General features: G+C 37.8%; 1 protein-coding gene across 9 annotated transcripts in view; it reads right to left on the bottom strand.

Annotated features, from left to right (window-relative positions):
- Hectd2 (HECT domain E3 ubiquitin protein ligase 2) overlaps nt 1-22118 on the bottom strand; it is a 68822-nt gene that overhangs the window by 37266 nt on the left and 9438 nt on the right. For all 9 annotated transcript variants that reach the window (XR_010053954.1, XR_010053955.1, XR_005487723.2 and 6 more), the window contains exons 2-4: nt 16558-16687; nt 1098-1236; nt 190-292 (exon numbers count right to left, since the gene is read on the bottom strand). Coding sequence is in view for 6 of the 9 variants with exons in the window: in XM_039080637.2 (XP_038936565.1) it covers nt 190-292; nt 1098-1236; nt 16558-16687 (372 nt within the window). In the remaining 3 variants the exon portion in view is untranslated. The remainder of the gene's footprint in view (nt 1-189; nt 293-1097; nt 1237-16557; nt 16688-22118) is intronic.

Raw genomic sequence — 22118 nt, 5'->3', positions numbered from 1 at the left:
TTTAATAATTTTTAAAATCGAAAGAAAAATAATAGTGAAATAAATAAAATACTTAGTAAATCACAAATATTTTGATACATATAATTTAAAAATACATCCATTGTTTAAGTCAATACTGACTATAAAATAGTCTTTTTAATTTTAAAATTATAAGTGAATGAAAAGTACCTTTTATATACTATTTATTACCTTAAATGCAGCATTTAATTCTGTGAAAGAATCAAATGCAGTTATATAAAAAGCATGTACTGTTTTCCAATTTCCTGTGGCCTCAGCTTTTTCTAAATCTTCCCTATAAAACAAACAAAATTATATATTAATTATAGGTTGAGAGAAATATCATTCAGCTAAACAGCATTTCTTTAAAAAAGAATATTATGCTAAATATATAATTTTAAGGCTGAAAACAACATAAATCAGTTATAGTTGATATAAACAGTATATAAATGTGTAGTTCTTCATTATATTAAAATAGTAAATCACAGTTCCCTAAGAGTCTTGCTCTGTAGCCCATGTTGGCCTCAAACCTGGAGTGTTCTTCTTGCCTTAGACTCCTGAGTGCTAGAATTACTGGTGTGTACTATCATGTCCAGCTAAAAACCACTGCCTTGAGATGTGCCCTTTCTCACTCTTTCCTTTTCCCCCACAGCCCATCTTCTGGAGCATTCGTACTTTAACTCTCTCCTTTGCATTCCCATGTAAGTGCTTCAAATTATGCACTTGGATTTTCTGAATGGTGACACAGCTTTTAGAAAATGGTTACATAGTAGATAAATTTGTGTGTGTGTGTGTGTGTGTGTGTGTGTGTGTGTGTGTGTGTGTGTTTTAATGGTAAAATTAATTATTGCCACCATTTTGAGACAATTCTGACTCATTCACTGGTGTTTGCTGTCTTTTGCTACAACATATCCACTATCCATTATTCACACATTTATTTACATCTTCAACTTGAGATATCTTGTCCTTGGTGTCTTCAGTTTTGTCTAATATAAGAATCTACAAGTTCAGCTAATTTTTCAGAGAAAGACATTAAGCTATGCAAAACACTGACATGCAGGTAACTGTCAGTCTACATAGAAGAGTGAGTTAGAACTTACTCAAAGTCTTTCACAGTTTTGGGCTGGCTAGGAAGAATAGGTTCTGGAAGGGGTGGGACCTTCACTTCAGATGATAATGAATCCATAGACATGCGCTGTTTTTGTCTAACGTCAAGACAAATTGGTGGTAGGTCTCTCACTGTGAAGTGTAAGAGAACATTCCACGTAATGAATCAAAGCTTTTTCAAATTAGCAAATACCAGGGTAATTTAACATAAACAGAAAACAAAGCATTTTATAATGCATTCACTTTGGGATTATGTAACAAAGCTCCCATCCCACTGAAAGGCAATTTCCAGCTACTTCATTTCTAACAGCTATTAGACTGTGCTTTCCATAAACTCAGAACCTTTAACAGCTATTTAACTATACCTTATATAAAGTTAGAGTTGACTACCATTGATCTCCATTCCTCCCCAAAGCCCTTCATAGATGAAATGTATAGTTCTTTCACTCTCCTTCCTTTTTAAAGTGTCTTTCAAGGAATATTTCAGTGAAACAACATTATAAACACTTACTAACTTTTCAGAAATAGGCGAATCACTTACGTGCTTTCTTATCGGTGTCCACAATAAGTAAGATTCTATTTGCCTCTGTACCCTTACTTTTGAGTTTTGGACTGGCCCATATTTGTTTTCCATTTTCTTGAAGTAATTACATGTATTTAAGATCTTACTTTCTTATTGTGGACATGCATTTCTCGTGTGTTTCATGGTCTTCCTGGCTGTTCCTTCGTTCCTTATTATAATAAAAATTTGTAATTGAAAATTACAAACTTTGACCATGATCCTTTTTGTTGATTATTTTTACTTGAACATAATAATTTTAAGCTCTCAGAACTAAGTGCACCTCTGTCCTTGGCTATTTCTGTGTAGAATCCAAACAAAGAGAACTCTGTGACCCTTGTACCCCCTTCCTTCTACTTGTACTCAGCTGTTAGTTTTCTTCAATCCCTATGCTACTCAATTTGGTTGTAAGCTCAGTAGGGGGTACCCTGGGATAAGAAGGGGTTGTCAGTTATCTTGGAGAATTCTGAGGGATCTCATTGCTTCCTCATCATGGGACCCTATCCTGGGATGTTCTCTACATTCACTTGCTCTTGATAAAATCCCTTCAGCTTCAGCTTTTGTTCTAGAACCTGCCTTCTGCACTTAATAATGAGTATCTATTACTTATTTTGAAATTCTCTTATGCTAGGGTCCACCAACAGCTTTGCTCAGTTCTCCTGGTACCACCTGCCCAGGAGCTCACACCAGGGAGAACTTATATTTTGGGTTATTTATTCTGTTTATTTTAAAAGGTTTAAGTGGCCATTTTATCAGTTAACTTTATTGTAAATTATGTTCATGATTTTAAACATTGATACATAGTTAACGTAAGTTTTTACATAGTGATTTAAGGAGACTGAAAAACTGCTTGTTTCTGCTGTTATACTCATAGTCACAGAATCTAGCACTAATCCTTTTTTATTTTAGAAAATGGAAAAATTCTCTGGCAAGTCCATTAGCTAATTTTACCTATTTTTTTTTTTTTTACTGTAGTACTTTGTATTTTTATAGTTGGGGAACTTGCAATCTAAATCTCTTTTATTGTGTTTTTCTTCACTGAAGCATATGTAAACACTAAGAACAAAGTTCAGTAAACAGAAAATGATCATCAGAGTACTGATATCATCAATGGATTAACTGACTGGTAAGTAAGAGCTGAATGGGAAATTAGAAGGTGGGGCCTAACTAAGAGCAATTAGGTTACTGTTTTAGTCAGCGCTCTTTTGCTGTGAAGAAACACCATGACCATAGCAACTCTATAAAGGAAAACATTTAATTGGGGCTTGCTTAAAGTTTCAGAGGCTTTGTCCATTGTCAATGATGGGAAGCATGGCTGCGTGCAGGCCAGGCATACATAGTGCTGTTAGTTCTACACTCAGGTTTGAGGGCAGTAGGAAGACAGAGTCACTGGTCCTGGCTAGAGCTTTTGAAAACCTCAAAGTCCACCTCCATTGACATACTTCATCCAACAATGCCATTCCTCCTAATTCTTTCAAATAGTGCCACTCCCTGGTATCAGACATTCAAATCGATGAGCCTCTGAGGGCTATTCTTATTCAAAGCACCAGGTACTTATTTACTGGAAGTGTGCCTTTGAAGGGTTTGTCTGATCACTGTCTCTCTCACCTTCCAGCTGCCAGAAGGTGAGCAACTTTACTTACTTCTCTGCATTTGTCCCATGTGAAACAGCGACTCAAAATGAATCCTCCCTCCCTTTAAGTTCTTTTTCTCAGGTATTTTGTCCCAGTTATAAGGAAACTAGCTAACACAGTCTATTTTAAAATAAACTGTCTCTATTAGAAGATAGTAGAATTTTCAATTTTTCATATGCCCCTTCTTATCCCAGGGTACCCGCTACTGAGCTTACAACCAAATTGAGTAGCATAGGGATTGAAGAAAACTAACAGCTGAGTACAAGTAGAAGGAAGGGGGTACAAGGGTCACAGAGGTCTCTTTGTTTGGATTCTACACAGAAATAGCCAAGGACAGAGGTGCACTTAGTTCTGAGAGCTCAAAATTATGTTCAAGTAAAAATAAGCAGCATTAAAGGATAATGGTCAAAGTTTGTAATTTTCAATTACAAATTTTTATTATAATAAGGAACGAAGGAACAGCCAGGAAGACCATGAAACACACGAGAAATGCATGTCCACAATAAGAAAGTATGGTTTTCACACTTATTAGGCAAACTTGAAACACTGATGGCTGAGCCCTCCTTAGAGTCTGGGGTGAAGCAGGTAGGGATAAGACATAAGAAATTCATTTATAACAAGCTCCCAGGTGATGCTGATGTTGCTTGTCCTGGGATGTACTCAGTGATGTGAGGTGAGAAGGTAGTGATGCTGAAAACATGCAATATAGAATTTCTTCATTTCTATAATTATTTTATATCTTATTAACTATGCAAATATTAAAGATCAAGCAGTTTGTACTATAAACAAAGATTTGATAAGGCTTAATTTATTATCAAATAAAATTAAACATTTCCAAAATGATTTATGTTTAAACATTTTTTATTACTAGTGAGGAACATTTTAGCAGAAAAGAACTTAACTCCAGCCTTGTTAAAATGATCTTCTGTTACTCTTCCACCTTTCCTCATTCTTCACTAGGCTTACCCTTTCCTATCCCTTCCCACACACTTTTCCCAATCTGGCTATAAACACCCTCTATTAAACACAAACAGATTCATTCAAATATAAATCAGCTTATTCATAAACTAAGCCTATATGGGTGTACATTTTTATACCCACTCACTTTTATTAATACCATGCTGGGGTAGAACAGTGAAATCGAGTTAGTAAGAGAACTTGTTTGGCAGAGCCTGAGAGCAGGAGAGTCTTATATAAGAGAAACATGAATGCTGAGGCTGGGAGGACTGTCCAGTGAAGTAGCGCCAGAGGCTGACAGCAGGTTTTATTTTTAGTTCCAAAGGTAACTTGCAGAATGTTAACATGCATGTTAATGAAATTCAAGTCTGAAAGAAGAGCAGAATCCTTTGCTCATATCAGTGAATGGAAGCCAAATTACAGGATGTGACATTCAGCTATTAAGGGAAGAAAAATAACAGCTCACAGCTGCTCTTATGTCCCTAAATATCAAAGCATTGTTTCTAGAGAATGGTTTTTTTGCCTTTTTTCACAGATGGCTTTTATTAAAGTTCAATTCAAATGAGAAAACCAATAACTATGGTGATTAATTAAACCTCATGTCAATATCATAAATAAAACAGGAAAATCTTCATTCTGACATATGTAACTGCAATATATGAGGATATTGTAACACAGTAAAAAAAGCAAAAATACACTTGTGAAAACGTGTCATTTAGGTTTCATTCAGTCAATGTGTGGAACTCTGTGCTAAATTGATAAGCAGTAAAAATTTTCCTTCCTTTTAATAAAGTGCTGCCTATTTTGGTTGCTTAGAAACATTAGGCAAAACACTTGAAGCCAATATAAGAAGAATACAACCACGACGAGGACTGGTGGTATAGTCAAGTATGTGTAGATTAGAATACAGTTATGTATAAGGGTGTGAGATTATTTTGCCATCTAACTATTTACGGATTGACTTTGATTAAATACAGAATATGTAGCTTTCTATAACTACAATAATCAAAATGAAAACTGACATTTTGATTACATAAAGACAGTTCCTGCATAACCACCAAATATAGTAACACTAACTCAGATATAAACAAAAGTATCTATGTAGATTGTTCAAGAGAAGGAACCTAGATCTATGTGCTGCTGACAAGGAAGTAGGGGCAGACAGAGTTGTTGCTTTTAATACACAACTGCAAAACATCATACCCTAAAGTTTCATAAATCAGGGACTTAATCTATTGCTTGCTGAGCTACTCTGTTAACCTTAGTCACTGAGGCTCTTGGAACATCAGCTCTGATATAAAATGATTAAAATGGTCAGTCACTTAGGGGTGTAACTGAATAGATTGCTTGAGTGGGAGTAGCTTACCCTTTGTGTGTTTAAGCTATCAGCTCTTTAGGAAAAAAATTTTTTTATTAACTTGAGTATTTCTTATATACATTTTGAATGTTATTCCCTTTCCCGGTTTCCGGGCAAACATCCCCCTCCCCCATCCCCTTATGGGTGTTCCCCTCCCCATCCTCCCCACATTGCCGCCCTCCCCCCAACAATATAGTTCACTGGGGGTTCAGTCTTAGCAGGACACAGGGCTTCCCCTTCCACTGGTGCTCTTACTAGGATATTCATTGCTACCTATGAGGTCAGAGTCCAGGGTCAGTCCATGTATAGTCTTTAGGTAGTGGCTTAGTCCCTGGAAGCTCTGGTTGCTTGGCATTGTTGTACATATGGGGTCTCGAGCCCCTTCAAGTTCTTTCTCTGATTCCTTCAACGGGGGTCCTACTCTCAGTTCAGTGGTTTGCTGCTGGCATTCGCCTCTGTGTTTGCTGTATTCTGGCTGTGTCTCTCAGGAGCGATCTACATCCGGCTCCTGTCGGCCTGCACTTCTTTGCTTCATCCATCTTGTCTAATTGGGTGGCTGTATATGTATGGGCCACATGTGGGGCAGGCTCTGAATGGGTGTTCCTTCAGTCTCTGTTTTAATCTTTGCCTCTCTATTCCCTGCCAAGGGTATTCTTGTTCCCCTTTTAAAGAAGGAGTGAAGCATTCACATTTTGATCATCCGTCTTGAGTTTCATTTGTTCTAGGCATCTAGGGTAATTCAAGCATTTGGGCTAATAGCCACTTATCAATGAGTAAATACCATGTGTGTTTTTCTGTGATTGGGTTACCTCACTCAGGATGATATTTTCCAGTTCCAATCATTTGCCTACGAATTTCATAAAGTCATTGTTTTTGATAGCTGAGTAATATTCCATTGTGTAGATGTACCACATTTTCTGTATCCATTCCTCTGTTGAAGGGCATCTGGGTTCTTTCCAGCTTCTGGCTATTATAAATAAGGCTGCGATGAACATAGTGGAGCACGTGTCTTTTTTATATGTTGGGGCATCTTTTGGGTATATGCCCAAGAGAGGTATAGCTGGATCCTCAGGTAGTTCAATGTCCAATTTTCTGAGGAACCTCCAGACTGATTTCCAGAATGGTTTTACCAGTCTGCAACCCCACCAACAATGGAGGAGTGTTCCTCTTTCTCCACATCCTCTCCAGCATCTGCTGTCACCTGAGTTTTTGATCTTAGCCATTCTCACTGGTGTGAGGTGAAATCTCAGGGTTGTTTTGATTTGCATTTCCCTTATGACTAAAGATGTTGAACATTTCTTTAGGTGTTTCTCAGCCATTCGGCATTCCTCAGCTGTGAATTCTTTGTTTAGCTCTGAACCCCATTTTTTAATAGGGTTATTTGTCTCCCTGCGGTCTAACTTCTTGAGTTCTTTGTATATTTTGGATATAAGGCCTCTATCTGTTGTAGGATTGGTAAAGATCTTTTCACAGTCTGTTGGTTGCCGTTTTGTCCTAACCACAGTGTCCTTTGCCTTACAGAAGCTTTGCAGTTTTATGAGATCCCATTTGTCGATTCTTGATCTTAGAGCATAAGCCATTGGTCTTTTGTTCAGGAAATTTTCTCCAGTGCCCATGTGTTCCAGATGCTTCCCCACTTTTTCTTCTATTAGTTTGAGTGTATCTGGTTTGATGTGGAGGTCCTTGATCCACTTGGACTTAAGCTTTGTACAGGGTGATAAGCATGGATCGATCTGCATTCTTCTACATGTCGACCTCCAGTTGAACCAGCATCATTTGCTGAAAATGCTATCTTTTTTCCATTGGATGGTTTTGGCTCCTTTGTCAAAAGTCAAGTGCCCATAGGTGTGTGGGTTCATTTCTGGGTCTTGAATTCTATTCCACTGGTCTATCTGCCTGTCTCTGTACCAATACCATGCAGTTTTTATCACTATTGCTCTGTAATACTGCTTGAGTTCAGGGATAGTGATTCCCCCTGAAGTCCTTTTATTGTTGAGGATAGTTTTAGCTATCCTGGGTTTTTTGTTATTCCAGATGAATTTACAAATTGTTCTGTCTAACCCTTTGAAGAATTGGATTGGTATTTTGATGGGGATTGCATTGAATCTGTAGATTGCTTTTGGTAAAATGGCCATTTTTACTATATTAATCCTGCCAATCTGTGAGCATGGGAGATCTTTCCATCTTCTGAGGTCTTCTTCAATTTCTTTCTTCAGAGTCTTTTTTTTTTTTCTTCAGAGTCTTGAAGTTCTTATTGTACAGATCTTTTACTTGCTTGGTTAAAGTCACACTGAGGTCCTTTATATTATTTGGGACTATTATGAAGGGTGTCGTTTCCCTAATTTCTTTCTCGGCTTGTTTCTCTTTTGTGTAGAGGAAGGCTACTGATTTATTGGAGTTAATTTTATACCCAGCCACTTTGCTGAAGTTGTTTATCAGCTTTAGTAGTTCTCTGGTGGAACTTTTGAGATCACTTAAATCATATCATCTGCAAATAGTGATATTTTGATTTCTTCTTTTCCACTCTGTATCCCTTTGATCTCCTTTTGTTGTCTGATTGCTCTGGTTAGAACTTCAAGAACTATATTGAATAAGTAGGGAGAGAGTGGGCAGCCTTGTCTATTCCTTGATTTTAGTGGGATTGCTTCAAGTTTCTCTCCATTTAGTTCAATGTTAGCGACTGGTTTGCTTATTTTCATGACATAAATCTGCAGATCCGAAAAGAATAAGCCAAAAGGCTATATAGCCTCAAAGTTAAAAGGAACATGTAAACACGGACTTAGATGCAAGACATCTAAACACAAAGCTCAATGAAGTCGGATGAAATGGATGAAGGAGATGAAATCTGGACGTGGCTATTTAAATAGTGAGGTCATAGAACTAAAGTGAAACTGAAGACAATCTTAGAACTCTTGTTGGTTTCTCTTTGTCACAGTGTCACAATCCCTCTCCACTCCTACTCTAGCAGAAATCTGGAAATTTACATTCTTTGGAGAAAATAGGCACTTTGGACTGGGAGAAATGTTACAGCTGTTATAAGAGCAGCAAAAATAAGGGAAGAAAATGCTAACTGCTAAATTCTAAAAATTATCAAGAAACTTCTTTCATCCCCATCCTCCTGACAAATCAAACGCCCGATTCAGCTTCACTCCATAAGGCCTCCCTCTCCCCACATCACAAGAGGAGATTACAGCTTTCTTGTAGAATCTGACATGCCTCAAAAGAAATAATGGTGTTAATTAATCAGATTTCCCTAAACAGGCCACCTGTATCATCTTATGATAAAGCTTAAAGTCAATAACCTTAACCATGGCTCAGATTTCAATTATTTGGTTCCTTACTATAAATGATAAGCAGAAAACTAAATAGCAGCTTCTGACTGAAAGCCTCCAACGTGAAAAAGACATAAACAAAGACAAATAAAACTTGAGTTAATCATGAAAGGAGACAGGGTGAAAACCTATCCTAGAAAAATACAGTTTTTATTTCTGCTGGATTAAAAAAATCACAACATAAGAAAGTTGTGTAGAAGAAATATTCAGGATGTGACAAAGAAATCTTAGTAACTAAAGACAGTTACAGAAACTAAATACTCAGCAGATAGGACCTTCATGCTGTTGAGCATGGAGGTGCACGCCTATAATCCCGGCTAGGCAGGAAGCTGAAAGAGAAAGATCAGAAATTTGGGCTTAGTCTAGACAACTTTGCTAGACTCTGTACAGTGCTTGCTTATTATACTGAAAACCCTACATTCAATCCTTGGTGGTAGAAGGGAGAAAATGGGAGACAAGATCAATGGAGAAAAGAAAGAGTTTAAGGAAATTTCCCCAATGACAGAACAATGTAAGTCAAGAAAGAGGAGAGGGGGAGGGGAAGAAAGAAAAGTTTAAATAAGGATCTCAGAACGGCTAGGATTTAAACTAGAGGGGATATAGAGAGAAGGGACAGAAAAAGCAGAGGGAAGAAATAACTAAAAGTTTTTTTTTCCTGGAATTTAAATACAGGAGCTGGAAAACATAAGGTGGCTACCAAGTATGTGTCATAAGAGATTTAAAAAGACTCAAACCAAGGCTTATTACCCTGCAGTTTCAAACCTGAAAGAAATGGTTCTCTGAGTTTCTTCAAAGTAAGCCATGAAGAAAAAGGCAGAAATACAGAGATAGTTAGTTGTCTTACAAAAAGGACCAGAACTCATAGTGGCCTAAATGAGAGCTTTATTTTGTACAGAGTGGACAGAATATGCTGAGAATTAGTATTATTTGATATTTGTCATTACCACCATCTTGACTGTCCTTGTGATCTGAAACTGAAGAGAGCATGAACACACACAGCCTGCACGTTCTCTTAGCTAGTCCTGGTTGGCTGCCAGTGTGCTGGTGAACTTCCTACATTCCTCTTCTGGGTCCACTGTTTGAATAAGCTAAGGAGACTCAGGTCAACTCACAGCTTTTGTGTGCAGTGCTCTGGTCAGTTGGAAAGTCATGTGTCTGCTAGACATCAAAGGCACTGATAAAACAATCAGCCCTCAGCTGTTTGGGCAGCTGTCTGTCTCAGGGTGCTTACAGAGGGACAGAGAACAGGGCAGTAGTGACCTCTGAAAAGGACAATGCACATGGAGTGGGCTCACTGAGACCTGCTGGTACTGCGCTTTTCTTAATTTGAGTTCATGGACTTCAATTTAACTACTACTGCATTCAAGGTCTGCGACATATTTGAATTAACTTGTGCCCTCAGTTGCTCAGTACTCCATGAAACAGAAACTCTGTTCTATCATAATCTCTTCTACAATTCTTCACCATACAAATATATACAGATGTAAACATATAAAAATTACTCATCACTAACATTTACTGAACTATATAAGGTATGGAACTAAATATGTTTTAAATGTTTTCATTTATCCTTGTAACTACAGGATAGCTTTTTACTACCTTGATTTACAGGGAAAATAAATAGAATGAGATTAACTTTTCTAGAATGTCAGTTTGTACATTATAGAAACAGGATTTAAATCTAGTCTGAAAAGCTATAAAATTTGTATTTTTCTCCAATATTGAACAATGGCCAATCTTCTACCATGAATGAAGTCAAGTAGCAGAAGGCAAATCTATTGGAAACAGAGCTAATAAACTGTAAATATGCCCAGAATGTTATCCCAAGAAAACCAAAAACATCCTTCAAAATCAATCAAAATCATTATACTAGCAAATTCCATCATACATATTACTTATAAAACAGGTACAGAAGATATTTTACAGTTCATTAGCCACAACTGCCCCATTCTGTGACCATTAAACAAAGGCCTATCGGGGTTAGATGGTTAAGAGTATACACACAGTTGCAGGCAGTCAGGTGATAGCATGGGCACCATGAAAGGCATAATGGAACAATGTAAAGGTTCCCTCTCTCAGTTTAGTTCTTGTGCTGTTTTTGACTACTTCAGTTGTGGCATGAAGCAGAAAGTGGGAAAGACCAGAGTAGATTAGTTATAACAAGTGGTGTTTACATCACTGTGTATAAGAGTACTTTTCTGAACATTTAGCAAAAAGAAAGCTGAAGGAGGGAGAAAGGAAGATGAGGGGGGAAAAACCCTATGATTCATAGAACTGTAGTCATTAGAGCCAAATAAAGCAACACATTCACTGGACTGGGGAGATGGACTTTTACCAAGTTCAGTGAAGTTTATGTAAAACTCTAAGCATGACTGAAGTGTTCTTTTATGTACTTTGCATTAAAAATACAAGTTATTTTTGTAGAAGCTCATCTTTAATGAACTAGATGCTTCATACTAGATTGTCTTACAGAATTAAAGACCAAAGAAGGACTTAGTATCTCACTAGGGCAAACAAGCCAGTGTAGAAAAATTATTTTCTATTCATTTTTTTACACAGTAAATTGCTTAACAATTACAGACTACATGAAACATGAATACTAGGTCCTTGAGATACCTGGATTTGAAACCCAAGAAAATTATAAATATATGCATGTCCAGATCTGACAGTCACACTTCCAGGAATATCTTACAAACACTTTGCAGATGAACAAAAGGGAATATATATATAAAGTCACTTGTGGTACTGGTTCTGCTTTAAAAAATAATGGACACAATTCATCCTTTTTAATGAGGTCTGAATAAACATGTACATCTAATATAATGGAATACAGCTGTAAAGAGCCAGAAAGATACCTGAAATAAAACAACTGAAAATAACAATCCAAGGTGCTGGACAATGTACATGTAGGTTGTGTGTGTGTGTGTGTGTGTGTGTGTGTGTGTGTGTGTGTATGTGTGTGTGTGTGCGCGCGTGTGCGCGCGCATATATGTATGTATGAGAATATATGTTTTTAATTTTGAAAAATACATTATTTATTTAATGTATGTGAGTACACTGTAGCTGTCTTCAGACACACCAGAGGAGGGCATCAGATCCCATTACAGATGGTTGTGAGCCCCCACGTGGTTGGTGGGATTTGAACTCAGGGCCTCTGGAAGCAGTCAGTGCTCTTAACTGCTGAGCCATCTCTCCAGCCTGAGAATATATATATTTATATCTACACAATATAATACAGGAGATAGAAGAAAACATGTGATAGTGACACATATGAAGCTACTTATTTTTATACCTGTTTTTTCTAAAGGCTGGAGCAATTCTATTAGTGTTTAAAAGAAAAGCCCTAGACAGGCAAACTATAAATCTCAGCAGCTGTTCAAAGGCAGAGAACAGAGAAGAAAAGAAAAAAAGCTGTGCTATTTGAGTTCAGCTGGCAGGAAGGTCAGCTGCATGGTGGTAGGCAGCCATGTGGCTGGGAGGGAAGGTTTAGCGCTGGGGAAGCCAATGAGTTAGGAGAGCATGCTTAGAAAAGAGAATGAATAAAAGAGAAAACTGTGTTTCCCCAAGTAGTTCAGAAAAGCAGACATATTTCTGAAGCTGCATGTCTGTGTGTTAAGAGCCTGTGGGCTGCAGGATGGAGAAGCATACTAACTCACTGAATGGATAATTATTCTACCATCTCTTCAGGGTGGCCTAAGGTGAGCCCACTTTTGAAGCACATAAATGTGTTATTCAAATGGTTAACTGGAATATAAAACTCTGATCAATAGCCTTTCCTCTCTCTAAAATAAACATTTTAGGAGCAGACAGTAGTAAAAAAGATAACTAATGCAGGGAAATATTTTTTTCAGACACACTTTGCTCCAGGAATAGTTAAGGAAATAACGAAGGCACTTGTTCTGCTGTGGAGATTTAGTCCAGTACCAGTCCATTTTCAAGGAAACCTGAAGTCCAGGGTTATTTGAGGCCTTGGAGATACTCCCAAGGTAAAAATCCTAAGGTGGCAAGGCCTTTGCTCTCCCCAGACAGATAGCCCTACACCAGGTTTCCTTTAACCACTTATTTCTGCCTGCCCTTCACACTGATCTTAAATGGAAACTGTACTCCTTTACCTGCAGATACATCACAGGACTTTCATGCAGACCTAACCACTGAGTTGAGACAACCTTCCTTCCCTTGGGCTATTTTAGAGTGACAAAGATGCATTCCTCAAGCGAGAACTGCAGAGTTTATGCCACACCAAGGCTCTGTTAAGAATAAACTCATGATATTAGCTGAGCTTGGAATTAAACACTGGCTTGTAGGTAAAATGGGAGTTCATATCCACTCTTTCCTGAATTACCAACAAAACAGAGAAATTTCAAAAGGCTTGAGAAAGAACTGCTTTGCCTCTTTTAAAGGTGTTTTGTGAAGTTTTTTAAAAAAATGTTTTAGGCAAGTTTAAAAGGAGGAAAGAAAAGTACAAAAAGAGAAAGGAAGAAAGGAAGGAATGAAGAAAGAAAAAGGAAGGAAGGAAAGAAAGCTGTGTTACCTACACAATTCCACTTTTACTTATCTTCTAGGCCTTTTTTTTCTTTTGAAGATGCTGCATCATCCCTAGCAGCTGTTATAGTAGGTAAAACACCTACACTTCTCAGCTTTCTCAAAGGACAGCCAATTTGACAGGCTTACCTAGACATGTGATCTACAGGGAAGAATGGATCCCTCAACTGTTAGGGAACTCACACTGGGGTAAACCACACTGGGCTTCCACAGTCTCTCTAACACCACTTGGAGATCAGAGGGGAAATAAGCTGTTAAGAGAGTGCCTGGCCATAGGTCCTGCTACCAGAAAAGGAAGAAAATTATAATAATTGCTAAGAATTTTAAACTTCTGAAGAAATAATCTTAATTGACAAGTGAGAAAGTCTTCTCAAAAGAAAAAAAAAAACCAAGGAATTATATGCACGCCTACATAAAGACTCAGTCTAATTCCCATTCAATACGAGTTCTTTCTGTAGCACCTGTGACACGAGAGCACACTAGAACTAAGGTGGTGCCCAGACAGAACAGTCAGCCGTCTAGACAGAGTTCTATTAAGGTAAAGAAGTCTGCCGAACTGTTCATGTAGAGTGATGTGAGCAAACACTCCAAGTTGAGTGAGTTTGGTGCTAAGTTCAGATTCCACAAAACTGGTTCTTAGGAGAGAAAAAACAGGCAAGAGGTAGGAGTTTAGCTAGCTGGAACATATTTAAAGTCAACAATTTTACTTGAAAACCTATAGGCTGACAAGCCAAGTTCACAAATCGAAGTATCTGTACAGGTAAGAAAGCAAGGGACAGGTATGCACATGGTACAGATACACATTCGTGCAAAACACCAATACATAAAATGAACAACCATAAGATAAAATAAAAAAAGAAAAGATTAGGTTTAAATTGAGAATGGAATCAAAGGCCATCTAAACAAAAAGCTGAAACAAAGGTTACTGCTGTCTACCACATTCTGACTTCCTGTCATACTCAAGTTTACAGTTCTCTGTTGTGCTTGTGTCCCTGTATCTCCTTAAATGTTTCAGGCGTAAACCAGGAACCTGTAGATGTGACCTTAAAATGGATGGACTCTCTAGGTAGACAGAATCCAATCATACAAATCTCTTACAAGTGGATCTTACACTGGTTGCAAAAGGCAGAGCTGAAGAGACTGGAATCAACCATAGAATTCAAGAAGGCTAACAAGCCAAAGGGCCCAAGTGAGGATGCCTCAATCCCACTTGGGAGGGAGAAGAAAGCAATCATGGGGGGCGGAGTGAGGGAGGGACCTGGATGGGAGAGGGGACAGGAAGGGGAAAAGGGGAACATATCAGGTATTTGGGGGTGAAGTAGTGAAACCCTGAGGGCAGGCAGAAAGAATGGAAACAGGCAACCTTGGGAGGTAGGAAGTGGAGAAGACCCTTTAGAAAGTACCAGAGATCTGGGAGGTGAGATATACTCGGGACTCAGAGGGAGGGACCTTAGATGAAATGCCCAACAGTGAGAGAGAGAACTTGCAGAGTCCATCTCTAATAGAAAGACAGGGCTTGGAGCGGAGGGATGGAGTTGCCATCCCACAGTCAAAAACTCTGACCTAGAACTGTTCCTGTCTGAAAGAACTACAGGGACAAAATTGGAGAAGAGACTGAGGGAAATGAGGTCCAGTGACTGGCCCAGCCCAACTTCGGATCCATCTCAAGGGGAAGCTCAGAAGCCTGACACTATTACTGATGCTATGGTGTGCTTACAAATAGGAGTCTAGCATCACTGTCCTCAGAGAGGCTCAACCAACCAACGGACTGAAGTCAGGGACCCCTGTATTTGAATTAGGGAAAGGCTAGAAAAAGCTGAATGGGGGGAGAGAGGAGAATATAGGAAGACCAGCAGTCTCAACTGACCTGGATCCCCGAGATCTCTCACACACTGAACCACCAACCAGGCAGCATACACCAGCTGATATGAGGCCTCCAACACATACACAGCAGAGAACTGTCTGGTCTGGTCTCAGTAAGAGAAGAAGCACCTAACCCTCGAGAGACTTGAGGCTGCAGGGAGTGGGAAGGCCTGGTAAGGTAGATGTGGTGGGTGGGGACATCCTCTTAGAGATTGGGGTTGGGGTGGGGATTCCAGAAAAGGACCCTATTGTTGGCCTTGAAAGAACAGCTTTGATATTATTGAGAACCAGTAAGAAGGAATGTGGGAAGGAACTGTGTATGTCTACATGACAGTCAGGAAAGGTGATGGCACATCAATCTTACAAAAACCAATTTTGCCAGCAATCTGATGGAGGTTAGAAAAAAATATTTGTGCAGATTCCAGCCCAACCAACATCTTGATTTCAACCTTGAAGGGGTTGTAAGTATAGAGACTAGCAACATCCATCCAGACTTCTGACCTAAAGAGCTGTGAGTGAATACCTGAGTGCTGTTTTAAACCTATATGACAGTTCATTGTGCAGCAATAGAAAATATGAGATTTTAACTATTGTGAGGGTACAATGAAATAGCCTTTCTAAATTATATAAATAAGTGTTATTATCCAGCTGATATGTCTAAACAGAAATCATTATATATAACTCATCTCCTAATATTAGACTAATTTTCTTTATTTCTCTATTTCTATAAAGCTACCACAACTGTACCTTTCTTTTGCTGTGTTGTGGAACTATGACATATATGGAATGGAACATACATATGAGGGTGTAGGTGTAAATAAATCAAAGGAAGAAAGACGTTATTGAAGGTAGAGGTCCAGAAATAAAGTTCTGCGGATCTAACCTCTAAAATGGTACAGTAGGTCTAATACTATTGCCGAAAAGAAAGCTTTTGTAAGACTAGTTTCTCATGTAAGCTGTTTGACTAGAGCATGAGGGCATTTCAAATGTCAAAGATTTGTTTTGTGTTTCCATAGGGAAAATTATCGTGAAGAAATGTAAGCAGCTTATATTTGCTACATTAAAATAAGCTATATAAAGAAACACTAAGTATTTACATAGCTTATTTCTCTCTTTTGTAATAAACTTATTAAAAAATGCTAAATAATTGAAATACATTTGAAGCAGTTTAATACCATAATATTCTTTCAGCCAAGACACAGACATTACCATTCCTGATGTTAGGGAGAGCAAGATGGGTAGGCGAGCTTCTATTTTCAGCGGCTTCTTTCTTCTGGGTAACACTTGAAACGAAGCTGCTAAAAGTGGAAATCTGGCCCTTGGATCCTCTGTCCAAGCCCTAAAAAACAAAGCATCTTAAAAGTTTAGATTTTATGACAGAAAGACGATAAAACTATTATATATGCAACTGACTAAATTATCTTAAGCATAAAAGAGCCACAGTAATCATCTGACGACTTACATACTGGTAAGGTTTGCAAAGAGGATGACAGCAATATACCTATTTTATAGTTATTATGAGGTTTAACAAAGTCTACTCATAAAATATTAACAACCACCTTTTGTACATAGTATATAGTCCACCAATGTTAACCACTTTAATTAGATATTTAGATATTTCTTTTATCATTAAAACTATAAACTTAAATAATTTATGAGTTATAAGTTGATTTGTTAAAGTCTTTACAGTGATGTGATTCGACTTTAAAAATTCATATAAGGGGCTGGGGATTTAGCTCAGTGGTAGAGCGCTTGCCTAGGAAGCACAAGGCCCTGGGTTCGGTCCCCAGCTCCGAAAAAAAAAAAAGACCAAAAAAATTCATATAAAATGATAAATCATTTAGTCTGTTTTTTTCCAAAGCATTCTAATTATAGGTATACCAGGATTAAAAAAAGGGCTAACCATATAGGGATCCTTAGGTATAGACCATAGAACATGCTAAAGAAGAAACTACCCATTAACATATTTTCCACCTCAACACCAAAAATTCCTAAGTGATTTAATTAATTTATATTTTGTAAAAAAATATAAATTATAAAAAAATAAAAATTAAGCTGCAGTCCTGACTTTAGGCCTTTTCTTAGTTCTTAGATTTTTCTAAACTGATGTTCCGGATCTTAAGACAAGGCTTCTCTATACCCTTGCTGGGCCAGAACTTGTTCTATAGCTTAGTGTGGCACTGAACACCTGTCTCAGTCTCTCCAATGCTGAGATCACAGATCTATAGCACCATACCCCACTCTACATGCCCATGTAAATGTGTGCCGTGCTGCACATGTGGACGTCAGAAGGCTACCTCAAGGAATATGCACTCTCCTTCTGCCCTGTGGATCCTATGACTGAACTCAGGTCAGCAGTCTCAGAGGCAAGCACCTTTACCCACTGAGGCATCTTTCCAGTCTAACATCTACTTTTTAATCTAAAGACAGTTTCACAGTAAACGAGGAGGTTCTTTTTCATTTCTTTATTTACTCACCAGATTGATTCCATTTACTCTTTTAGAACCAATTCACCCATAATATAGCACATATATTTTTGCTCACCAAATATTCATGGGTTCTCTCCAAATTCCCTTCCTCTTTACAGAATCATCTGATTAACTCTGATAGGCTAGAAGTAGAAATCACCTCTATCAGACCTGATGATCCATTTAAGATTAGTGGGGAAAATCCAGCTTCTGCTGTTTTCCAGCACTGTAACAATGAAAGATGCTAAGAGCTGAGGTTCTGGATTGTTCATGAGCTTGGGTCTAAGCAGAACCACTTCTGACCCACAGGCTAGATGTAATAACAATAGTAAAAACCCTTTAGAGCTTTTAAACACTGAAACTGGGCTGTGTAACTGAAACTACAGCTCATAAGGATTCTGTTCCTTCTGTGTTTTATTTTTCTGTGAAGCCAGTCACTCTTGTTAAATCTTACAATGTATTTCAACTACTCCAGAGAAAGTAACTGTCCTCATACTGGTCTATTACGCTGGACTTGAGTCCTTATTCATCACAGGGCTTGACATAACTTATGCCCAGGCCCTGAATCTAATTGTGCTTTCCTTTTTAAAAGGTTATTAGTATTGGAACGTGAAAGATGGCTCAGGAGTTAAGAGCACTGACTGCTCTTCCAGAGGTCCTGAGTTCAATTCCTAGCAACCACATGGTGGCTCACAACCATCTGCAATGGGATCTGATGCCCTCTTCTGATGTCTGAAGATAGCTACAGTGTACTCATAAGTATAAAATAAATTTAAAAAAGCTATTAGTATTAAAAGAGCTCAAAGAAAATGAGTTTTAGATACTGTATTTAGAAGTGGATTTAAGTGACCTTTGGAAATCAGTTAATTCCTATTTCACAGGTAAGGACAGTGGAGTCACCTGAGAGTCACAAAAGTCAGCAGCTAAGAAGTAAAAGAAAGGTGATAGCTGGGCTGAGAAGATGGCTCAGTCATACAGTAGACTTAAATTTGATTCTCAGAACCCACATTTTAAAAAGCCAGGCATGGTAGTACATGCTTTTAATCCTAGCATTGAAGGAGTATTCACAGGCAGGTCTCTGTAATTTGCTAGCCAGACTCTAGGTCAGTTGAGAGAGACCATGCCTGAAAAACACAAAGGGGGAAAGTGTTTGTAGAAAGTGCCTCAAAAGTTGTCCATTGACTTCCACTGCATGTGTATACACGTACACACCTGTACACATGTGTACCTGAACACACAAAAATATGCACGGACATGCACATAGGCTTCACCTAAATGAAATGAGACAGTGAGAATCTGAACTTGTGGACATACCTCCACAAGTACATAGATGCAATTTTCTTATGTGTAATATCTCTGGCTGCTCACTGACTTTGCTATTGTTACTTGTTTTTACAGCTCAGCTCAGTGAATCCCAAGTTTATATTTCTAAGTTAGATTTAGTGGTGACAACACTGTCTATAAAAGTTCAAGGTATCTAGGCTGACAAGATGCCTCAGTTGGTAAAGTGCTTGATGCATAAGCATGAGGACCAGAGTTTGAACCCAGACACCCAGGTAATTGGCCAGTCTATCTAAGTGCTGAAGAGAGGCCTTTTCTTAAAAAGAACACGGAGAACAAATGAGGAAGTGTGGCAGGAATGGTAGGGCCGCTTCTACACACATGGACACAGACATATAAACATCTACACATACACACAAAAGTTGAATATATCCTTACCTTGTCTTAATAAAAACAAAGCCTCCAGGAACATTGTTTAGTTCATTTGTAAGATTTTGAAATATAATAATTTAGTTAATTGCTATGTAACTGCTAAAGTGAGAAACATAGTGTTGGGGGTTAAATCAACACAATTTCAAGAAATGAAACCTGAACTGATAGAATTGAAACAGTGACTAAGGGGCTGGGGATTTAGCTCAGTGGTAGAGCGCTTACCTAGGAAGCACAAGGCCCTGGGTTCGGTCCCCAGCTCCGGAAAAAAAGAACCAAAAAAAAAAAAAAAAAACAGTGACTAAAAGATGGTAGTCTAGCTAATCAAGAACAAAATGGCAAGCACTATTTCCAGTCTAAGTCTGACACACAGTGAGGATGAAGAAACTGTCCAATTAAGTTATACACGAAATGGGACAATGGACAAAGCTTCAAATTTCAAAAGATATTTTGGCACCTCAAAGTCAGAGGGCTTACTGGAAGGACATCTTAGGATGATTTACACATACATACAGTTTATGAGTAACTAGACAAGGAGCCAACGTTCAGTAACAAACATGTTTTACACGAAAAAGTGACTGGTATTTTCTAATGGGGCTTTGTATAGAGCAAGGAATAATACTATATGTGAGATACCATAGGAGGTAAAGAATAAGTGATCAAAGAGAAAAATTCCAGAAGAAAGCAATGTGTTACAAAACGAGTGGGAGGGTTGGAGACATGGTTCAGTAGTTAAGAGGACTGATTGCTCTTCCAAAGAACCAGTATTGATTCCCAGCACCCATGGACGGCTTATAACCATCTGTAACTTCAGTTTCAAGGGATCTGACACCTTCTTCTGGCCTCCAAGGATGGTGCACAGACATTCATGACTGCATAAAACCTATACACATAAGATAATTTAAAGCAAAAAGGGATTCAAGAATGTGAAACAATAGAGTGTGTGCCTATCCCAATGATTAACTACAATATCTACAAACAGATTCAGTGGAATGGAATGGCAGAAATCATATAAATAAACTGACAAATAGGCAGCTATAGCATAAATGCAATGAAAAGGACAAGAATCTTGGCTAACATCATAGGAGTGAGGGGTAGGGGGCAATGGAGACTGAAAGGTTAAAGAACATTACAACTTCTTAAACTTATGACTATCACTGGATTGCAGGGTTTTCAGTAGTCTTATCTGGAGTTCTACAGTTGAATACTAGAGATGAAGTCTTGGAATACAGCCAGCCTGCAAACAGTGGGCTGTATGTGTTGAAGAACAGACAGGAGGAGGATACTCAACCAGCTGTTACAGACTGAAGCACAAAGAATCGGGGGGTGGAGGGGGCAGGGAATTGAACTTCAACAACTCATTGAGAGAAAACTATACTCAAAACATTTCCACCTAGTACACTAATAAAATTCATTCTCCAGGCAGACACTGCCCATGAATTTATTAGAAAGTTCACTATTTCAAGCACCAGAAAAGTTTTATGTAGTAAGTACAATAAATTTTATTTTGCTAATACCTAACAAGGGCCTCCATAGTTTTCTGCCCATATAAATATGTGGGTAATATGTAAGATTATAATATTAAATAATCTTAGAAAGTTAAATACACAAATATTTAGAATACCTGTTCCACTCATATTAACATATAATCATATATTTTTAACCTTATTTTCTTTGAATATTTGAATAACCACTTTCAAAATTCGCTGATGAACAGTATCTGAGTCAAATTTCTAATTTCTTAAATCATATTTCTCTTATATATGCCAAATAAGGAGTATACAGTTTTCACTGATCAACATTAAGTGCCAATTTCTGTTGTATACAAAATTTTAATACAATTTACTTTGATTATTCTCCATCCTCCAAAAACTGCCTTAGAAGATAGACATTTCTGTTTACACTCTAACACAATACTTGATAAAGCTATAATTGACCCTGTTCCATCACACAATGCTGTAATATGGTAATATCTGTCCTCTATCTTACAGTCTCTGAAATAAAATACTTTAAATTGAATTTCTAGAAGTCTATAAAATCCAACCTTCAGCCTCAAGGAATCAGGGTAGACTACCTATACCTATGATGGGTATAAAAACTACTTTTACAGAAGAGTAAATGATTTCCTGAGATATTCAGTTAAGGCTATTATGGCAAATGAGTAGTGTCTTTATGTTTTAAATTAAAATAAGCAATCCTTAAGATCTCTTGCTTTGTCAATCTCTAAAATAAACTCTCCTAATTACAATCAGAATCATATGAGACCTAAGACCTCAAGTGTATTTAGAGTCTATAAAAGAACTATTTCAGGTCTTGAAACCAGGCAAAGATATGTTCTCTCTTTATGTTCTTTCCCCACAGCTAAGATGTTAGATCCAAAGTACTAATTTTACAACCTTCCTTTAAAATGTGGAGTCAGCTGCTCCTAAGTGGTAAACAGCTAAATAGCACCAGCACCAAGTAGAATTTTAGTATGAACCATATCTTTTAAAGGATAATAAGAAATAAAGATAACATTCTTTGAAATAATTTTTATTATTGCTAAATTGACACAAGGCTCACTGAAAATAGTTCACTTTTTTCTTAACAAGA

This window comes from Rattus norvegicus, chromosome 1 (assembly GCF_036323735.1).
Source record: "Rattus norvegicus strain BN/NHsdMcwi chromosome 1, GRCr8, whole genome shotgun sequence".
NCBI classification, from domain to species: domain Eukaryota; kingdom Metazoa; phylum Chordata; class Mammalia; order Rodentia; family Muridae; genus Rattus; species Rattus norvegicus.
Note: the sequence above shows the minus strand (reverse complement) of the source record. Positions and strands in the feature narration are given on the sequence as shown.